Source organism: Drosophila miranda, chromosome XL (assembly GCF_003369915.1).
Source record: "Drosophila miranda strain MSH22 chromosome XL, D.miranda_PacBio2.1, whole genome shotgun sequence".
Classification (NCBI taxonomy): Eukaryota; Metazoa; Arthropoda; class Insecta; order Diptera; family Drosophilidae; genus Drosophila; species Drosophila miranda.
In genome coordinates, this window is record NC_046673.1 from 8,209,925 (window position 1) to 8,230,171 (window position 20,247).

At 43.9% G+C, this 20,247-nt stretch overlaps 5 protein-coding genes across 6 annotated transcripts; 4 read left to right on the top strand and 1 right to left on the bottom strand.

The window, feature by feature from the left end:
- The first annotated feature begins 730 nt into the window (after window positions 1-730).
- Window positions 731-3,279, top strand: LOC117187060 (protein white-like). The gene is made up of 5 exons (XM_033388811.1): window positions 731-1,177; window positions 1,240-1,677; window positions 1,789-2,109; window positions 2,401-2,532; window positions 2,599-3,279. Exons 1-5 carry the CDS (start codon window positions 731-733, stop codon window positions 3,211-3,213), a joined length of 1,953 nt encoding a protein of 650 aa, XP_033244702.1. The 3' UTR covers window positions 3,214-3,279.
- A 2,258-nt stretch (window positions 3,280-5,537) lies between these two features.
- Window positions 5,538-6,989, top strand: LOC117190925 (transcription initiation factor TFIID subunit 5-like). 2 transcript variants are annotated; one of them, XM_033395932.1, is made up of 3 exons: window positions 5,538-5,635; window positions 5,709-6,765; window positions 6,846-6,989. In XM_033395932.1, exon 2 carries the CDS (start codon window positions 5,756-5,758, stop codon window positions 6,755-6,757), a length of 1,002 nt encoding a protein of 333 aa, XP_033251823.1. In that variant the 5' UTR covers window positions 5,538-5,635; window positions 5,709-5,755; the 3' UTR covers window positions 6,758-6,765; window positions 6,846-6,989. The 2 variants fall into 2 exon arrangements, with proteins under 2 accessions (XP_033251823.1, XP_033251817.1); XM_033395926.1 differs by having other exon boundaries at window positions 5,538-6,765.
- Window positions 6,990-8,105: 1,116 nt separating this feature from the next.
- On the bottom strand, window positions 8,106-9,264 carry LOC117186009 (ARL-6-interacting protein 1 homolog). The gene is made up of 2 exons (XM_033386042.1): window positions 8,458-9,264; window positions 8,106-8,397 (listed from the first exon to the last, which is right to left on the bottom strand). The coding sequence occupies exon 1, from the start codon at window positions 9,141-9,143 to the stop codon at window positions 8,562-8,564; it is 582 nt and encodes a 193-aa protein (XP_033241933.1). The 5' UTR covers window positions 9,144-9,264; the 3' UTR covers window positions 8,106-8,397; window positions 8,458-8,561.
- A 5,475-nt stretch (window positions 9,265-14,739) lies between these two features.
- Window positions 14,740-16,901, top strand: LOC108165153 (TAF5-like RNA polymerase II p300/CBP-associated factor-associated factor 65 kDa subunit 5L). Its single transcript, XM_017301220.2, has 2 exons — window positions 14,740-14,912; window positions 14,962-16,901. Exons 1-2 carry the CDS (start codon window positions 14,832-14,834, stop codon window positions 16,822-16,824), a joined length of 1,944 nt encoding a protein of 647 aa, XP_017156709.1. The 5' UTR covers window positions 14,740-14,831; the 3' UTR covers window positions 16,825-16,901.
- A 1,355-nt stretch (window positions 16,902-18,256) lies between these two features.
- LOC108151298 (E3 ubiquitin-protein ligase KCMF1-like) lies at window positions 18,257-19,166 on the top strand. The gene is made up of 2 exons (XM_017279837.2): window positions 18,257-18,366; window positions 18,442-19,166. Exon 2 carries the CDS (start codon window positions 18,475-18,477, stop codon window positions 18,937-18,939), a length of 465 nt encoding a protein of 154 aa, XP_017135326.1. The 5' UTR covers window positions 18,257-18,366; window positions 18,442-18,474; the 3' UTR covers window positions 18,940-19,166.
- The last annotated feature ends 1,081 nt before the right edge of the window (window positions 19,167-20,247 follow it).

Consider the following 20,247-nt stretch of genomic DNA (forward strand, 5'->3'; position numbering starts at 1 on the left):
TGTAATTAAATTGCTTTGACTTACTGTTAATTGAACTAAAATTGAATAATTATAATCACTTGGTCAGCCGCACTGATTAGCACAAACACCAAACGCAAAAAACATTCCAGCAATGCAATGACCGAAAACAGAAAAGGGAAAGGAGATGAGCAGATCAACATCATTTTTAGCTACCTACTCTCTTAATTTTCCTCTCATGCTTCTTCGTTTCTTCGTCTACTGGTGAGACGTTGCATCCCAACCGAACTAGTTCGGTGGCTGGTGCGCGGTGGGTTGTAGAGTATACAGAGCAACATTTTTTGTCTCTTCTTTGAGTGGTACGGCGTTCGTTTACCATAGGGTTAGCCCGGAAAGTACCCATGTAGGAACCAGCCAAATCAGTAGTTCGCGCATGGTCAATCGCCACCGCCAGTACTAGAGGGAACATATTGCGGTGTACTAACACATGCAAAGATGTTCTCCCTGCACTAGTACTCAGACCGACGAAATATGTTGGTGACAAAATCAGGGATGATATTCGTATGGAAACGATTCAAATGCTTATGATCAACAAAATATGTCGCAGACGAGTACTCAGATCCGAAAAAAGCAAACTCCGATTAATACTGGAAAAGCAACCGATGATATTTGGTGGGCATACCGATAGACATATCGATTAACATAACGTCAAAAAAGCAGGAAATGACAAGCACATTTTATTGAAATCAGAAAAAAAGTACAGAAAACAAAAATGAAGAACTCCATAAAAGAAGAATTTGTGTCTAAGGTCTGCTACGACCTGAGCCGCTGCTGGCAATCAGTGGAGACTCCCCACTACTCGAATGTTGTCTACCGCCTGATGACATACAATCTGTTGGCCCCGGATATGGTAGTGAAGCACAAGTCGCACTATGGGGGCATCGAAGAGCAGCATCTGAATTGGGGACATCGTCTGAACAAGCTCACGCAAGAGGTGCAAGTCCTCAATCCGGACATCCTCTGTCTGCAGGAGATGCAGTGCAGTCATCTGCCGCAGATCATGCGACGCTTCAAGGCGACCACCATGCGGAGCTACAATTACATATTCCAGCAAAAGTTGGAGAGCGAATCCGATGGTATAGCCATCATCTACGATATGAAAAAGCTCGAGCTGATCGGCCATCGGGCCTTGGGGGCCAAATCCAGGAGCCCAACAAGCGTGCGGACTTCGATCGCTTTGCCCTCATGGGAAAGTTCAACCTGACCGGTACTCCCAAGCAGCTGATCGTGTGCAGTGCCCACCTACTGCAGGGCACTCCCCTGGGTACGGATGGGCGCCCAGACATTGTGCAACGTCTGCGCAGCGAACTACTCCAATATAGCCACGACTACGAGAACAACAGCTGCATTCCAATCATCCTCGGAGGAGACTTCAACTTTTCGAGCGGCACCAAACCCTTCCGCACCCTGACGACGCCCGCCGTCTATTCAGCCTGTTCCAAGCAGTTGGTGCCCGTCTACAGCACTGCCACCAAGCAGGTGTCCGCCTACGACTCGAAGCAGGGCTGGATTGATGCCGATCATATTTTCTACTCGAAGGGCTGTCCGCGCTACAATATACGTGTTTGCAGCTACTACCTGCTGCCACGCATCTGCTTGGAGCAACTACCCAACCATTTCCTCGGCTCAGACCACTACTCTCTGGCCGTCAATTTCACTGTGAATTAGGTGACAGCTGAAATGAGCGTGCTCCCATCCCACTACAAACTAATTCTATGTTCAATCGTTTAATAAAATGTAAACAATATATATTTCTATATCTATTAATCTTTCAGTGTTGGGGCCCAGTGTCCGACTAATTACAACCCGGCGGACTTCTACGTTCAGGTCCTGGCCGTTGTACCAGGCCGCGAGGCTGAGTCCAGAGAGAGGATTGCCAAGATATGCGATAACTTTGCCGTCAGCAAAGTGGCCCGGGAAATGGAGCAGCTGCTGGCCACCAAGAAACTCGAGCAGCCCCTGGAGCAGCCCGAAAATGGTTATACGTACAAGGCCACCTGGTTTATGCAGTTCCGGGCAGTGCTCTGGCGTTCCTGGCTATCCGTGCTGAAGGAACCGTTGCTGGTCAAAGTACGACTCATTCAGACAACGGTAAGAAGAGGAGGCGGAGGAGGAGATTAAGATGAAGATGAAGATGAGGGGTATCGAACCGCTACTGGTACTTGAACCTTTAAGGTAGTCTTAGTTAATTTACCTAATCGTTGCGTAGTCCGTTTCTCAGTTTTAAATTCATATTTGTACATATTTAACTGAATTTTCGGCAACATTCGATTGTTTTTAATGGGAATGTCTGTACATACAAAACTCTACACTATAGGACAACAAATATTATATAGCAGCATGTTAATAATCCGCAAGGCTATCATATGAATTCCCCCACAGATGGTGGCCATCCTGATTGGCCTGATCTTTCTGGGCCAGCAGCTTACGCAGGTGGGCGTAATGAACATCAATGGGGCCATCTTCCTGTTCCTCACCAACATGACCTTCCAGAATGTTTTCGCCACTATCAATGTGAGTTCAAGTCCCCCTCTTACGCCTCTTATATATATTAATTTATTTCATGTATTTTCTCCTTAGGTTTTCACATCGGAGCTGCCGGTATTTATGAGAGAAGCCCGAAGTCGTCTGTACAGATGTGACACGTACTTCTTGGGCAAGACCATAGCAGAGCTGCCGTTGTTCCTCACCGTTCCCTTGGTATTCACTGCAATTGCCTATCCAATGATTGGACTCAGGCCGGGCGTGATGCACTTCTTCAACTGCCTGGCACTGGTCACATTGGTGGCCAATGTGTCGACATCGTTCGGATATCTGATATCCTGTGCCAGCTCCTCCACCTCGATGGCCCTGTCGGTGGGCCCACCAGTCATTATCCCGTTCCTGCTGTTCGGTGGGTTCTTTTTGAATTCCGGGTCGGTGCCCGTCTATCTGAAGTGGCTGTCGTATCTGTCCTGGTTCCGGTACGCCAACGAGGGGCTGCTCATCAACCAGTGGGCGGATGTGGAGGCAGGTGAAATCAGTTGCACCTCCTCGAACACGACGTGCCCCAGCTCCGGCAAGGTCATCCTAGAGACCCTAAACTTCTCGGCTGAGGATTTGCCCCTGGATTACGTGGGACTGGGCATCTTAATTGTTAGCTTTAGGGTATTGGCTTATCTGGCACTGAGACTCAGGGCCAGACGCAAGGAGTAGAGTCTGCCGAAGATCAATCATAGTTAATGCGGTTTTTTGTATGAGTACTCGTACGTGTCGTGTGTGTAATTAAACAGAAGAACTACATTTACTGTTCCTAAGCTTGAAATGCTTGGGAATAAAACATGCTTTTTTGCTTCAAAACTAATTTTACTTGTAAGAGCTCAGACACAAGCTCTTCAACATTCAGAAATCAACATTCAAACGGCGCCCTCAATTTAAACACACCACAGACCTTAAAGTTCACCAAACGTGGCAAACTCAACATTATTAGCTTGGAAACATGGCGTGCAACTGGATGTAATGTATGTATGTATGCGAGTATTATGGATATACCAAGTCTCGAAATCTTGTGACAATGGCATGCATACAATTTGAATTTTGTTCCGGTTCGTTTCTTTGATTTATAGTATTTTAGGATACTATAACTTTTTAAAGAATACAACAGTATTTTTAAATACCCTCATGCAATATACGAATGTAATAAACTGACATAGTTATGTACATACGTATGTACATAAGATGTTACATAATTTAATTAGAAAATGTTTGGGTATTGTCCATGAGAGTATTCATGGTGCGACACGCATCTAAATTTTTGCTTTGCACATTCCCGTCGGAAAGCGCGCTATTGACAATTGATTTGAAATATATATAAAACAAATTCCATTTATATTTATGCATATTTATTTAAGTATATATGTATATATTTCTTCTTATATCGTTTATTTAGACACATCATTATTTTAGTTATAATAAACAAAGAAGTCAAGAACCGACGGCGTTTACCTAATTTTTATAATTTATAAATTATAATCAATCTGTTTAAAATAAGGAAATAAATGTTATAAATTAGTTATTGTAATTTATTATTTTTATATTTGTATAAATTATATTATTGTAATATTTTATATTTTGTAATACAAATCAAACAAATAACAGCTTCTATTTTATTTCCCGCGCCCTAGTGTATCATACCCCCACCACTTGCCCATTCATCATTTATTTTGTGGCGGCAGGTCAGTTCATCAATAGACACAAAACAAGAACCAAACTTTAATTTCAGTTCTAGGGGCCAGCCATACTAGAACACACACACGTGTGAGAATACGTGAGAATACGTGTGCACCCATACATTCAAATATGCTGGAGGCACAACAGAAAATATAACTTAGCATCAGCATCAGATCTCTGAAAACGAAAAAAGGACTCAAACACATATTTTTGTCGAAACATATTGCGGTGTACTAACTCATGCAAAGATGTTCTCTCTGCGCTCTCTCATGATGACGAGTCAGTACCCGAACTCCAGAGCCGAGGTCTCTGGGGTATTCAAACTAGTAACTCATCGTGTGACGCTTTTTAGCATGAACTGGCATATCTATGAATATACTGTATGGTTAGTGGTTTCATCCATGGTTTCATATATTAATTTATGCATTTTAACAACGATAATGATTCCGGAAATACTCTATGCTCCATCCCATTGTGCATTACGGTCCTGCTTACCAATAGTCTGTCCGAAATCTGTCTGGCCCTTGAAATCCAAAACAAATCGAAATCAGTTTCGGGCAGTCCTCACAATTGTAGTGGATGTCTTAGTCTTTAATTCATGAATGTATCCTGTCTTAACAAAATCTAAATTAACGTTCATGTATATACATAGGATGTACTCAATTCAAAAACAAAGGTCAGAATGTCACTAATGTACTGGGAAACAGCCATATGATGTGGCTCACTTGAATGAGCTATTAATTAAATGTTTTCATACCCAGTTGCTCGTGTTATTTGATGGGTTTCATTCGATGTATCACTTAGATTTATTCTTATAAGTTCTTTATTGTGTTTTTTTTATTGGTTTGGAAAGGTGTTGTACAATCTGATTTCATCCCCCATCTCATATCGGACAGAGCACTTTGGCACTAGACTTCGCTAACTTTTCCGCGAAGAGAGAGATAGTCTCTATACGCGTCTCCTGGCAATCAATAAACAATCTTAGCCAAAAGGCATAGTAAGCGAGAGCCTTGTAGCTTCATTAGAGATTGCAACTGATCCAATATAATACAAATACATAAAACTTGTATATTTTTTGTTTTTATTCAACTGCTGCTTACAACAGAAACGAGATCCTGAGATCAAAGCAATATAAGTAATCGCAATTGATTCTGCATTAAGGGTTGCGCTGCGCACGGCTGCGTCTGCGCAATCCGTTTGATAATCGCATCGCTCATTCGTAATGTTAGCAAGCCACAAATCAGCTGTTTTTGTGCATCGATTTCCGATGTTCGATCAAAGTCGATAGCAGCTATGATTCTTTCTCTCTCTATTGCAATTGTCTTATTATATTGGAATCGCCATTTACGAGTACATTGCTAAAGAAATCGAACAACAAAAAAAGAGCATGGAACCCGGGGAAAAGAATGTGAGTAGAAAAGACGGATGGGATGGGAACGTGCAACACATAAATGTCTCGTTGCTAATAAATTGCCACGCAGAAGCAGAAGCCGACACAGGAAAAAGAGAACAACAAGTCTGCACTTACATGGCCGAGCCCATGAATATTGACGACGATGTGCCTTGCGCGACGCTTTCAGAAGACAATTGCAGCGTGGCATTTGGCACTGCCTCCGGCATGGTCCACATCGTGGCCGTGAACAAGGACTGGCTACACATGAACATGCTGCGAAGGGAGAAGCTCTTTACCGCCCACCAGGAGCCGGTCCTGGCCTGCGCTGGAGACCGCCAGCTTCTCACCTCCTCGGCGGACCGCATGCGGCTGTGGTGCACACGCACCGGGTTTTGTCAGAAGGTGTTTGCGCACCACGGGGCCATGAGTGTGGCGTTCGACCCGAAGGGCTGCTACTTTGCCAGCGCCTCCAACGATAATGTGGCGCGCGTGTGGAGAGTGGATCCCGCAGAGCACTTTGTGAGTTTCTTCGGTCACTTGGCACGATTGGAGGTGTGCCTTTTCCATCCGAATGGAAAGTACCTGGCCACTGGATCGGCAGACGCCACCGGCAGAATCTGGGACTGCGAGAAACGCACTCAAATGCGACTCTTCCGCGGCCACAAGGCCCCCATCACTGTCATGGCGTACTCCGTATGCGGACGCTACCTGGTCTCTGGTGGCCGAGATGACCTGATCATTGTCTGGGACACAACCACCGAGCGAATAACCTGCAGCCTGACCCAGCCCAACGTAAAGATTGCCTCGATCGATTTCTCCTACTGCAATAATCTGCTGGTTGTTTGGAGCCAGGACTGCCATCTGAGCCCTTGGGAGTTTCAGCTGCTCGTCAAGTGCCCCGAGAAGAAGGTTTCGTCCACCCAAAGCACCAAAGCAAGTGAGCTGGCGCTAATCAGCACGATTCAGGCCTGTAAAAATGGAATTTTCCTTCAAAGTGGGTTCGTCGGCCGCGATGCCCTGATTGTCATCTGGACGATGAGTTCTCGGAAGGTAATAGAGTTAAGCCCGAAATCAGCCGAGAAGAAGACTGCCCTTGTGAAAGCTGTTGAAACTTGTACGTTGAATGTTGAGAAATGATGAGATTGGTAGGTCGTATCTCAGTTAAATGAAGTTCCTAATCTATTCTAATCTAATATTCCATTGGCATATTCTATTACACCTTCAGATGCAGAAATAGCTTCTCGGACCCAGGCGCTGAGGCGAGTCATCGATGGAAAGCACCGTCGAGTCCATGAATATACATTCGATTCATTTATATAAACGTAAACATACACAGCCCAAACTTCAAACATTAAAACTAGCCATTCGGATCCCACTCATTTTTTGAGCTGTAAGTTTCCACTGGTCAAAGCAAAGGCCTTCCCTGATTTTATGTGCAACTTTGTTCTCTTTTTCAGAATAAACCTCAATGATTCCGGCACTCCCTGAGTGGCCCCAAAAGACTATTTAAAATATGGTAGACAAGTGCTAAAAGTGGTTCGCGGTTACATTCAACTGTTTTGTGGTCTGGCTTCCAGCCCACCCACGCGAATGCACAACAAATGGAGCAACAATTTATGGACCGGCACAAACCCTCTGAAAGACGAACCGAATGAATTAAGTAAAATTTCTATTTCGAAAAATTACTGATTAATTACTATCTTGCAGACATTGAATTTTGTGTTTGGGACAATTGGAAATGGCTTTATTTATGATCATCCATTGAGGGCTCAGCACACATACATATGTAGGAACATGTGCATAATTGATTATAGATATGTATATATATACTACAATATGTGAGAATTAGGGACCGCAGCTGCTGGAACCTCAAAAAATATGTCCAAGGAATGAATGTGTAATATTTCAATCTAAGCAATTAAGTGATGTCCAGACACAGTGTCTTTCTTTTCCCTTCCCTCTTGGATCCAGGGAAGAGGATTCGAATTGGGATTGGGATTGTAAATATAAAATACAAAATACAACAAACAGTATCAGCGATATGCTGATACCAGCCAATAGTTCCGATACATACGTATAGATTATCTCTCTAAGAAATACAACTAACCTAACATATGCAATCAAACTGATATCAGTTAAGATTTTCATACTTATATTACTTATTAGTTACATTATCTATTGCTTACAACGACCTTTGGGTATGACTACTACTACAAATTTCGTTGGCCATTTAAACGTCGCCCCAAAGGAACAACTATTTCATCGAGGCTCACTGTTAATTTACATAAAAATGTTTACCAAATCCATGACAAGAAATTCTCAATACTCATATTACAGAAATGATAGCAAGACAATCTATGTAAAATATACACCATATGGTATACCGTGAAAAGAAGGGGATTGAAAATGAAAAGAACATACATCTGCACTCCAAAATAGTAGAATATCTGAGTAATAGTTGCTCGTTATAACAATCGTACACAAATTCGTAGTTCGTGGCATTTTATTGATACAAGTGTCATGCGTTTGATTGAGTTTCAAGATGTTTCAGTTATAATAATTGAACAATCGAATCATGTACGTAATGAGTATTATGTAATTCTTAAACTGCTGTTGTTGAGTAGAAAGTTTAAGGAAAACCGCTGTTAAGTTTGTTGCGATACGCCAGGGCATTTCCAAATGATGTAGAATCGATACTGTTTCCTTTGAAAATATACTTTAGGATCCTCCGACTCCAGCAGAGTGGCACATTGTGGATGAGCAAAGAAGGCCAGATGCTGATGAAAAAACATTTATATTGCATAGATCCCTTTCAAGTTATTTCACTAGCCACTTACCAATCTGGAATGGCAAATTAAGGATGACTTCGATTTTTTGTAGTATTTCTAAACAAATTTTGTGGATGTGGTGCCTAAGGGTGGAGCAGTACTTTTTCAGCTTTCTAGTGGAGTTTCTTGAAGACGTGTTTAGCTTTCAGACCAGCCCACATGGCAATGAGAAGAGTAACCAAGTACATCAACAGAAGATTGTTAACGATTGAACCAATCCAAGCCATGGCCAGGAGGACCAAGCTTTCCACAATCAGGAGGCCGGTCGACTTGCGTTCCTTGAATAGATACTGATACCATGCTGCCAAGCTTTCCTTGATGATGTACATCTGTCCGCAAACAGACTCGAATTTTGCCTCGTTGTCGCTATCCCAAATTAAGGCATTCCAAAACAAGCCGGCAATTTTGGTTGGGAAAAAGTCGAAAATGAAATCCGGCCGATCCAGGCACCACAGAAGAAAATAGTGCGAAATGGTAGTCAGCAATGCCAGGAGAGACATAAGAGTTATCACCGATAGATCCATGTACCACAGAACGAAATAAGCGACGCTTATGCCCCCAAATACCACCACGGGGTAGTATTTTTTCTCCCAGGTAAGGACACCATAGGCACTCACTATAGGCGCTTGAAATCGCTCCAAATCATGCTTAAGCTTGATAACCTTTTCGTTTTTACCAATGTCCGATTCTGTCATCTTTGTGCTTCGTTGCGTTTCGAGTTAAATTAGAGTTTTGAACGTAGTCTCTGTCTTTAATTTAAGCAAAAAGTCGCTTTTTTATTGCCAGCCAACGTCAATGCATCAAATGAGAGGTGTCAATGTCAAACAATCGAAGTTTCGATCTAGTTTCTATCGATAGTTTCGATGTTTTACTGCAAGCCGGTTTCATCCATTGTTTCATATATTAATTTATTTATTTATTTATTAACAACGATAATGATTCCGGAAATATGCTATGCTCCATCCCATTGTGCATTACGGTCCTGCTTACCAATAGTCTGTCCGAAATCTGTCTGGCCCTTGAAATCCAAAACAAATCGAAATCAGTTTCGGGCATCCCCAGTATGTTGGAGATCTTAAGAGCAGTCCTCACAATTGTAGTGGATGTCTTAGTCTTTAATTCATGAATGTATCCTGTCTTAACAAAATCTAAATTAACGTTCATGTATATACATAGGATGTACTCAATTCAAAAACAAAGGTCAGAATGTCACTAATGTACTGGGAAACAGCCATATGATGTGGCTCACTTGAATGAGCTCTTAATTAAATGTTTTCATACCCATTTGCTCGTGTTATTTGATGGGTTTCATTCGATGTATCATTTAGATTTATGCGACAAGCAGAAAGAAGCACTTCCTATTCTTATAAGTTCTTTATTGTGTTTTTTTTATTGGTTTGGAAAGGTCTATGCTCCCACAGCCGAATACGTGCTGTGCGGTTGCCTGCAGAGTTGGAACCAAGCTCGCTGCTGCAGAGAGTGCTCATGCCACACAATTTTCGCCTTGAGTCCGCAGTGAAAGATGGCATTATTGAACACACTAAATAGGACCTTGGCTAGAGCCAATCTGCACTCTTCAAAATCACCATTCCGATAGGGAACGCATAAGGGAATCAGCAACAGGTCGTCAATAATCAATGCATGCCTCTCCGGATCAATATCAACCGATATATGGACTACGAGGTTATCACCCACAATCGCCACCGACTAGTCGTTGATCGCTATTGGCTATTGGGCTGTGGTGATATGAGACGCGCCTCCGTTTGCGACCCAGCCATTAAAGCTCCGTGGGTCTCAGGTCCAGTCTATAATCATCAGTGTCTTCCCCTACGGCAACGCCGAGAGGGGCCCCACCGACTGATCTACGAAATATATCCATCTATATATTGGCGTTGACCCATATTAGGACTTGTCGCATCCAAATTCATATTGAAACACACACATTTCACCATATCAAACGAAAACTCTCCGATACAATTTAGCACCAACAACATCTTTGCTCGCATTGACCCTCTCTCAAACTCCTTTCATCAACTGAAACATCCTTGGCCAGCCTTGGAGAAACGATAAGCCTTAAATTTTTCAAAGTAAAGGATGCCGATTGGAACAGTTATCAAAACTTAATCGCTGACATACATTAGTACTAAATAAGCCCAAGCCATTAAATCAACATCAAGAAAATAATAACCCACAGAATGTAGCTCTCAAAAATATTACACGACAGAATAATCAACTTTAACAATCAAATTTTAGACATAGACAACATTGACAAAACAACAAAAACACAGGCATCACCTCCTACAGACGAATTTCACAAAAGTGCAGTTGGGGGGAAAATGCCTGACTTAATTATCGCAAAAACCAAGCCCAATCTTTTTCACCAAAACCGATTCGTGTTTCAAAAAGGAAAATAGACTCCAGATAATCTGTTTTTTGCAGACCAAATAATCCAACAAAAGACACATCTTTAATCGAGCGGACAGGTAGTCAATTATCGAACAATAATTATATTGGAAATCTAGATCAAAAATAATAACCTTATCTAAATAATAAACATCATTATTTAATTTAGAACCAGCAACACAATTGAATATCTACGAAAAAACCAAAGAATACAAACACTTTACTATATTATACCTCAAAGAAATATTATATTATACTTGAAATTTAATATTATACCTAAGAAGTATGGGCAAAAGTTTAAAGTCAAACACAAATTCTTTATTATTCACAATATCTCTTGCATAATATACTAATTCTGGTTCACGTATATACATATGTATGTATGTATGTACATATAATACATATGTATGTACATATATGCAAGACATGGCAAACTTATTGGAATACATTTCGTTTAGTTTTTGTTGAAAAAATTGTTTTTCCATATCAAGTGGATTGTTTCTTTAATAAAAATATAACTGTTAATAAATATTTCTAATTATATGACTATGATATACGAAAATTTGATGTGTACTTTTCCTTGACAGCCAAAAATAGCAACAAATTAGACGAAACCGCCGACGAAGGCAGGCAGGAAGTGCTCCTTTTTATCGCTGGCTGTATTTAGAAAGTATTTAGAAGACCCTTGCGGCCAGCTCTAACATCTCTCTATATCTCTTAAGTAAAATGTTTCCAGAATTTCTGCAGATGTCCAGCCACAGAGTTCTTTGCTGTGAAGTTGAATATGATCCCAAAATGTAGTCCGTTTTCTCTTTCTCCAAACTCTGTGTATGTATGTCTGATAAGGCAACTGTACGCACTGTTTTCTCGGTATTTTTTGTGTATTATTATCCTCTTGTTTTAAAATGATTTTCGACGTGTATTAATTACGTAGGTCTTTCAAGCCGTGTTGGGGCCGCTGCTCATTAGCCGCCTGTCCAGTTAGCTCATTTGCCTGGCCATTAACCGGCTTCAACTCCAACTGCAGTTGAACCCTGGCTCCTCCCTCTTCTGCCTTCTGCCGCATGCCTCTTGCCCCAACTGGATCCACTTTGACCCGTAACCCCTGGCTAACCCAAAAACTTTTCCCACTTGCTGGCCATTGTTGTCGTTTTAAAAATCTGAGCACCAGGAAAAGAGTGCGATGCGCTGGGGGAAAACTACAGCAATTAAACACAGGGCGTGCGAAAACTTTAAGGCGCTTTCGGGCGTGGCCAGGTGTGGTGCCGTGAGGGGTAAAAAGAGGTAACGGCGACGTAAGGGTGAGGGTGAGGGTGAGTTGACCAACAACCGTCGAACTTCGTTGGCGGCGACAATCAATTTACCTGACGCCAGTCGAGGGGATATGTTCGCCAGAGGAGGTGCAGGAGGAGGAGGTGGAGTCATTGTAAAGTGGAGGTGTGGGGAGGAGGCTCTGGGGACATTGGCATTGGAACATCGGCATTGGGGGTCTCCCCGTCGTCTGATAAATGAGAAAAGTTTTTAACACCGCTCGCTCAGGTCGACTCATTGGCATTTTTACGATGTCGAGATGAGAAAAGAGGGCGATAAAGAGAGGCGGAGACGGAGACTGGGGGAGCTACAGAGAGAGAGAGAGAGAGATAGGCAATAGGGAATGAAAGAGATGTAAGGAGAATGAGCAGGAGTGGGTCCAGAGGACAAATAGGCTACAAATGAGACGAGCCTTGGTCTGCTTAATAGAAAAACTGAAGCGTATGGGATCCAAACAGGTCCGCAGATGGGCGAACGGACGAATGGATGGACAGGGGGGGAGTTCGGTTGAGGGTGGTAAAGGTGGTCGATCGCTGGAGTCCTGGTGGTGGCTGGTCGAGCGGGGCACTTAAAACTTTTTAGCATGCAACCGCGAAACGTTGCAGCTGGCAAACTTTTTGGCGGTACGAAAAAAAAGCAACGCTCGCGGCTGGGAGTAAGGGCCTGGTGCTGGTGTTGGTCATGACCATGGCCTGTCAGCAATTAAAAGTGAAGGACAGAACGTTCATAGAATGATCGAATGGATCGATGCTCTTTTATTTGATAAATATAGGTTTAGCAAGGTATAGTATGGAACAATATTAACAGGAATACGTGCTCTAGAAACAGAGCTCACTAAATGGATGCCCTAGGAAGTCCCAGTAATACAATCGTAAACGATTGTATTGGGGATTATCCGGAATGCCGTCTATGAAATCTTAAATAAAGCAAATTGAAAAGTGCATTCTAACTCAATATAATAGCTGTCACTATACAATATAATGATGTGTTTGATATAAATTAAATTAGAAATAACATAAAGAGTTGCCATTTCGTCCTTTTAAATATGTGTATCCTTCGAATTATTTTCTATCGGATAAATTACTATTGGCAAAATTATTTGTTCACCTGCCTGGGAGTCAATGACACCCAAGACAGCAAACATTATGGACCTTCCGGTCCTGTTGTGACCACAATTTTCACTGAGAGTGGTTCACCGCGAAAACCGCACAGTGAGAGTATTTTCTGTGAGATGCTGGCATAAAGGTCCCTCTCACGTCAGTACGTGCATGCATACATATGTATGTCCCCCTCTATAGGGTATAGGGTCCTGCACAACTGTCGACAAGCGCCACAGGGCTCTCGCTGAGTGAGTCCAGCAGCGGTGCGTGTGGTGGCATCTCCAACATGGACCCGGCAGCAGCAGCAGCATCAATACCCAAAAAGTGGTACAAAAAAAAATAGAATAAAATAATATAGAGGGTTGTACAAAAAGGAAAAATAGACGGCGTCTGACTCTTGACCGCGGGCGAAATTTTTGTTGTCCATTTGCGGGGCACAAAAAGGCGTTACAAAAAACGTGACCAAAACTTTTTTCGGCAGGGAATGCGGCGGGGAATTCCAGTCCTCGTACTCTCACTCGTAGTGCTACGGGTACGGGCACGAGCACTGCGGTCTTTTACGGCGGGTTTTGTGTCTGCGCTCGTGGCGGCGCTAAAAAATTTCAATAAATTACAGTTACATTTGCCAAAGTCAGGCGGAGTGCGCCTGGAGGTCAACACCGCCCACCGCCCAGCCGTCTAATGGCTCCGCTCCCAACTCTCTATCTATATCTGCCTCCACTTACGTTTCCATCGTAGAGCGCCACGTTACGCCACACGTCCTTTGTGTCTCCTTTGCTCCGTCCGTGGGCGACTGCATAATTCAATTTGTGTTAAAGTTTTGCGAGTGCGTGGCGCGGCGTGGCGTGGTGTGGCGCAGCGTAGCGCCTCCATGCCCCAATGGGCTCCTACTTGGCTCCTGCTCATCCTCCAGCTTTAGTGCCATCTCGTCCTGCAAGAAGCACCGCCGCAGTCATTGCCAACGACTCTACTAATGCGGCACATTATTCAAGCCAAATGCCAGAAAAGGATGAAATGAGGGAAGAGCGGTGTGCCAGCAGTTGGAGGGGAGCAAGTGGGCCCATCCGGAAGTTGGGCAGGATATTTGGCATGACCGTGTCGGCGCGGGGACCATCCTCCCGGTCACGGGTCAGGCGGGCCAGACGATGGCTGAACTGTGATAGGGAAAACGCAGTGATTGCAGACGGAAACCGTGATTGTAATTGGGATTGGAATGCAACACTGTGATTTCGCCGTGTGAGTGGGGTTCGGTGGGAGACAAAGCCCCAGACACAGCCACAGCCACCTTCCAATGCAATGCGTGGAGCGAAAATGCAGTGTTTACTTGGTCACGATTTCCCAGTGCATTAATTAAATGAAAAACAGCATTAATTTATGATACTTACAAGCGAAAGCACAAAAACATCGATTCAATGAGGAAACTATATCGATTACTATCAAAACAGCAGCCCTGCATCCAGTGTTGCCACACTTCAGTTGGTGTTTTATCTCAGATGGCGTGTCTGGCATTGTGAAATTGTGAAAATTGAAAAAATTGTAATAAGCTTGCGAAAACGAATCATAACCATAATGAATTATTCAGAAAAGAATGTCCCATCCAATAAAAAAAGGGGTGAAAAGGAAAAACCAACGGTGGCGATCAATCTAGAAGTAAGTTTATATCCCTTTATATACGTATAATTCAATCGTTCTTCCGCAGAACGGTGACCAGCTGTCTGCTAACTCTTCGTCGGAGTATTCCCACGTTTTCAATAATATTCAAGCCGCTATAGAACTATTAAAGAAGACAGATGCAATTAAAGAAGAAAGCAGCAATGGCGTCTCTGGCAATTGTGCGGCTCGGAGTTCTAAGCTGCCTACAGAACCCGTAGAGCCCATTGCGCCCAATAAACGGATTGAAATGTATAAACATTTCAAAGACTTCTACGAGGGCGACGCCATCGAGGGCGAAAGCTTTCACTTTGGCGCCATTGTGGACGAAGAGATTTTTCTGGAATATGAACAGGCCTTCCGAGGCACTAAGAAAATCGTTGACACTGTTGCCAGCAATCATAAATTTGAGATATTCCTGATGCTGTATCCCATGCTGACCATTGGCTACCTGAAAATGGTTTTGGGAGAGAAATTGGAGCGGGCCACGTCCTTCCTGGAGGAGGGCGCCACGTACTTGGACAAGTCGTACAGCCAGCGCATCGAAAAGCTCAAGCTGATTCGCACGCCTGAAGACCTGCCGGAAAGGGCCCTAGAGCTGCTGGCTAGTGCCGACACCGTGGAGATCATTATGGCCTATCCGACCTACTATCTGTACATAACTTGCGTGGCGAAGTGGACGCGTGGGCAGCAGGAGAAGCTGCTAGGCCATTTTGCCATTCGCAGCTACACCGACGAGGACCCGTTAGAGGAGTGGACATTCCCGGGGCTGCCCCAGCTGGAGCCCCTTGTCGACAGTTCGGTTGACTTGCCGCACTATAGGCCACTGGATCGGGACGCTAGGCCCACGATCTTCACGTACGCACCTGTGGAGAGTGATGCGGAAATTCTCTGTTTCACCCCTTCGGAGGACCTGTCTATGGTGGCACTTGGCCTGAGCAACCACTTTATCCGTGTCGCCGTGGGCGTGGATAAGATTGGACTAGACAAGCTGGACTCCATCTTACGCAAGGGGAAGATCATGCTCGGCGGCCACAAGGGGCCGGTAATGTCCCTCGCCTTTTCCCCCAAGGACCGCTTCCTGCTCAGCTGCTCGCTGGACTCAACGATGCGGCTGTGGTGCGTGGCCTCCTGGACCTGTGCCTCCGTCTATCCAAATCAGCTGTGCACCTTCGTGATTTTTGCCCCCCAGGGCTTCATCTTTGCCGGCACCTCGGACGACGGCATTGCACGCGTCTGGGGACGCAACACCAAGAAGCCTGCTCTCGAGCTCGCCGGCCATCTGGCAGACATGGCGGTGTGCCTGTTTCATTCCAACAGTCGGCACCTGGCCACAGGATCCGCCGACTGCACTGTGAGAGTGTGGGACATTTTCAAGGGCGTCCAGGTGCGTCTCTTCCGTGGCCATAAGAACACCATCACTGCTCTGGCATACTCAAAGTGCGGCCGTTATCTGATCTCCGGGGGCCACGATTTCCTCATAATTGTCTCGGACACGTTCAGCGGCCGGATGGTCCGCACCCTGAAATATCACACGTCCGTCATTAGATCGATTGCTGTAGACATGGAGAACAATGCGCTGGCGGTGGGGAGCGATATCGAGCTGAGCTTTTGGGACTTTCAGCTCCTCGTCAATCACTTCAGCGCCGACCTCGACCCCGACGATAAGGAGTCATCCCCAAAACCGAGCACCAAGGAGCTACTTTACAGCTCCAGTGAGCATATGAAGACATCGTTGCGCTGTCTTCGCTTTGTTGGCCGTAATCACATAATGGCCGTCTGCACAGGCCCAACGGGGGAGGAGGAGGCGGGCAAGAAGAAGGCCGAAGATGGTGTTATCGTAACCAAGGATATCGATAAGGCAGAAGGTTCCGTTCCCATCAAAAATACGGCATCGTCGAATTCCAAGTAAGATGGGTAGTTTTTTAAGCACTTTTCTAAATCGGTTTTTAATTTTTTTTTTTTTAACAAACTGGACAAATTTGTTAACTCACAAGTTTTAAAACCGATTTAAAAAATTAAATATTCCATAACTGTACTACCATAAGATTTTGTTCTTTATCCGAACGGCCGGGAAAATGTTCACGTCTCAGCTATGATCCTTCTCCTGGCTATGTGGAAGAATGGAGCATTGATCTGATTTTCAATTGCCGCACTGTTCCTTCCACGAACTGAAGGCGGCGAAATGTTGCCAGAGTTGTGGGCTGCTGGAAATCGTGTGTCGGCTATAAATCAGGCCCCGACTCTGAGGGACACTGGGTGGAGGCAACTGATTACGTGGTTCCAGGTTCGGACCCGGCCAAAACGAAACTAACGATTTCACGCTACATTTGATTCTCCAGAAGGATAGGGACTGGTACTGGGAAAGGGAATGGGAATGGGTGGGGGGGACATTGTCTGACCATGGCCCTAGCTGTTGGCCATATTACATAGTTGAGTGCATTTATTTATTTGCTTGTGTGTCAACCTGTTTGTATCCAGCCTCCACCCTCCAGCCCCATCCATTCTCCTTTTGGGCATTTCAATTTGTCGGCGGCAAAATGGGAAGGGACGCGAAGGCGGAAGACCATAAGAAGGGAAGGGACCCGGCACACGACTGACCCCATTGATCTGGACATGAGCAAGTTCTTGATTAACTTATTATGCTCATTTGATTGCTCGATTTCATTTGCCATTTCTCCCGCCAAGGACCTCCTTCCAGAGCGAGACTGTCTCTTTCTGTCTCCCAATCTCGAAGTTTTTTTCTTTTCTTCCATTGGTTGAAAAGTTTTTCCTTTTCCTCTTTTTTCGAAAATTCAATTCTCTTTTGATGTGCCTCTGGACTCGGCTCTAGCCAACTCGTTCATTGTAGTGGCGCTGTGTGCCAACAATTTTCGGTCCCTAAATTCATTGTCATTGTTCACGAGATTTCATTTTAAAATTAATTTCCATTTTTTGTATTGTTCAATTGTTTAAATCCACTCAGGTACCCACTACATGGTACGATTATAAACCATAAACCATTTTAATTGGATTCGCTGGTCTTTTTGTTTTATTTTATTTGATTGAAATGTTTCAATTAAATATATTCATCATTTTCGAATTTTGTTTTTGGGTCATATTTGGCTCGCTTTTGCCTAATTTATTATTTAAATGTCAAATATATCAATCATATACATACATGTATCTATTATCGCTATATTTGTTTGGGATTTCCTTAACCCACACGAGGATGCAGAAGTGAATTTCCATGAGAGCTCAAATAAGAAATGAGGGTGTGATCAAAAAATAAAACAAGGGATCCCTATTCGCATATTTATTGATGCCTAAAAAGCAGGCCGCGCTTAATTCTAGTCGAACCTGATTCATTCAGCATCTAGAAGTCCCTGTAATAAAATTCATACCTTTCTGTAGGCCCAAAACTCCATATATCCTCACTTTTTTCCAGCACCTCAAACAAGTCGCACTACTTTTGGTAAGTCTCAACAAAAATTGTTAACAACTTGATATCCCAAAAATCAACAAAATTCGGGTTTTTCGTTATTTTTAGTGGGCAGAACCGATTTCAAATTGGGCAGCCGCGATGTCAACCGTCTACTGGAATGTGTTCTGCAGTGGGTGCCGGGCCCAAAACCTACCCAGGTACCGCTTCAAGTGTCTGCGTTGCGCAAATTACGACTTGTGTGAGGCGTGCCATGAGAACAAGGTGGTGACCGGAGCTGAACACAAGCCGGATCATCCGTTCCAGTGCCTGGTGGACATCCCCACCAAGGAGCTGCTCTTTGCCGGCGAGCCCATACCGACTCTGGAGGCGGACAGCTTCACCTGTCCCGTGTGCTCCACACGCGGACACTCGGCCGACGACCTGGTCAAGCACGCAGTGAACGACCACAAAGCCGACAGCACAAAGGTCATCTGTCCCCTGTGCGTGGCCGTGCACGGGTCCGACCCACACCTTTTGGACAATATCGGGACTCACATGAGCCACATTCACGGCTCGGCTGATCGTACGGTGCGCTTCGATCTACCGGGAAACGACGAGGGCTAGCTACAAAAATCGAACCACAAATTCTATGCCCCCTACACAAGTACAATAATTATACAATGTTGAAATGTACACTGACATACATCATACACTAAAAATCTATCACTCACTGACATGACATGAACTGATCAAAACACTTCTGATCTGATATTGGTGTGGCAAATTGTGTCCTCTCGTAACGTAGGCTTCTTAATCGTTCAAATATACCGAGTAACAGAACTCTTATATAGTGGAACCAACCCCTACTATTCCAAATCGAATGGATAGCTAGCCAATTGACAGCCGTTTCGCAGTCCCTCCAATTGCAACATTTTCCTCGACTCTGACTGTTATATTTTGATCAGCTGCTGCACTTATAGCAGCGTAAATCAAATGCTGATTAAGTGCTATTTTTCGAACATAAATTAATACTGAATTATTGGCCGACGACAGCGCTGAAAGAGGAAAATTGTCAACGCCGGCGTCAGCGCCCCTGTGGCTGGGGCATTGCCAATTGGTTTCGGCCAATTCTGGCCGAAGAGTCATAGTCCCCAGAAGACCACAGCGGGAAATGACGTGGTGATAGCGGGAAGAGGAAAACGCCCTGCCTGTGGTCATGGGTTGTTTGTAAGTACTGTTTTTATAATTATTTTATTTTATTCCTCTTCGAAAAAATTCCATAAATTTCAGAAATTCTTCATATTCATAAAAACGGTCAATAAATGGTGTGGTATATATTTTATATTTTTACAAATCCAAATGTCTAGGACATAGGATATTTCTGTCTCAAATTTCTATTCCAAAATCGCTATGGAATTCTGTAAGAATTTTTTTAGTCTGGAAGAAAGCTTAAACAGTTCTTTGAATCGGCCCAAAATAATGTGCATTCTTCACAAAAGTTGTTTCTTTACAAAAGTTTTTCAAATTCCACAAAGAACTATGAAGGGTACATTGAAAAAATGTTGATATTTCCTACTAAGCATTGAGAAGGCGTCAACAAATTAAAACTTTTTAATCGACCCACTGGATTCCTGCTTATACATTTAATTTTTGGTTTTCTGGACTTTTCAGTGCGCGTGTGTTTTTTCCGGTTTTTGATATTATTGTGTCTGATTTTGCATCGATGGGTGACGTGGTGTGGGGTTCAACGTGGCGTATGCTTATCAAATTAACGAATTACCCGCCTTTACAATGGCATTTCCCGACACTTTTCCTCCACCGTATGCGGTTGCTATAAATGATAATCATACCCCTTCGTACCCCCACACCACACTTCACCCCTCTCCAGCGTCCGTCCGTTCGTCGGTCCGTCCCGCTGCAACAGTGCTGGTC

What these genes read in the sequence shown, in the direction of transcription:
- LOC117187060 (XM_033388811.1), top strand. Translation starts at nt 731, where the DNA reads ATGAAGAACTCCATAAAAGAAGAATTTGTGTCTAAGGTCTGCTACGAC. An exon ending in AATCCAGGAGCCCAACAAGC is followed by an intron (nt 1,178 to 1,239) that starts GTGCGGACTTCG and finishes ACTCCCAAGCAG; the next exon opens with CTGATCGTGTGCAGTGCCCA. An exon ending in CTCTGGCCGTCAATTTCACT is followed by an intron (nt 1,678 to 1,788) that starts GTGAATTAGGTG and finishes ATCTATTAATCT; the next exon opens with TTCAGTGTTGGGGCCCAGTG.
- LOC117190925 (XM_033395926.1), top strand. Translation starts at nt 5,615, where the DNA reads ATGGAACCCGGGGAAAAGAATGTGAGTAGAAAAGACGGATGGGATGGG.
- LOC117186009 (XM_033386042.1), bottom strand. Translation starts at nt 9,143, where the DNA reads ATGACAGAATCGGACATTGGTAAAAACGAAAAGGTTATCAAGCTTAAG.
- LOC108165153 (XM_017301220.2), top strand. Translation starts at nt 14,832, where the DNA reads ATGAATTATTCAGAAAAGAATGTCCCATCCAATAAAAAAAGGGGTGAA. An exon ending in CGGTGGCGATCAATCTAGAA is followed by an intron (nt 14,913 to 14,961) that starts GTAAGTTTATAT and finishes GTTCTTCCGCAG; the next exon opens with AACGGTGACCAGCTGTCTGC.
- LOC108151298 (XM_017279837.2), top strand. Translation starts at nt 18,475, where the DNA reads ATGTCAACCGTCTACTGGAATGTGTTCTGCAGTGGGTGCCGGGCCCAA.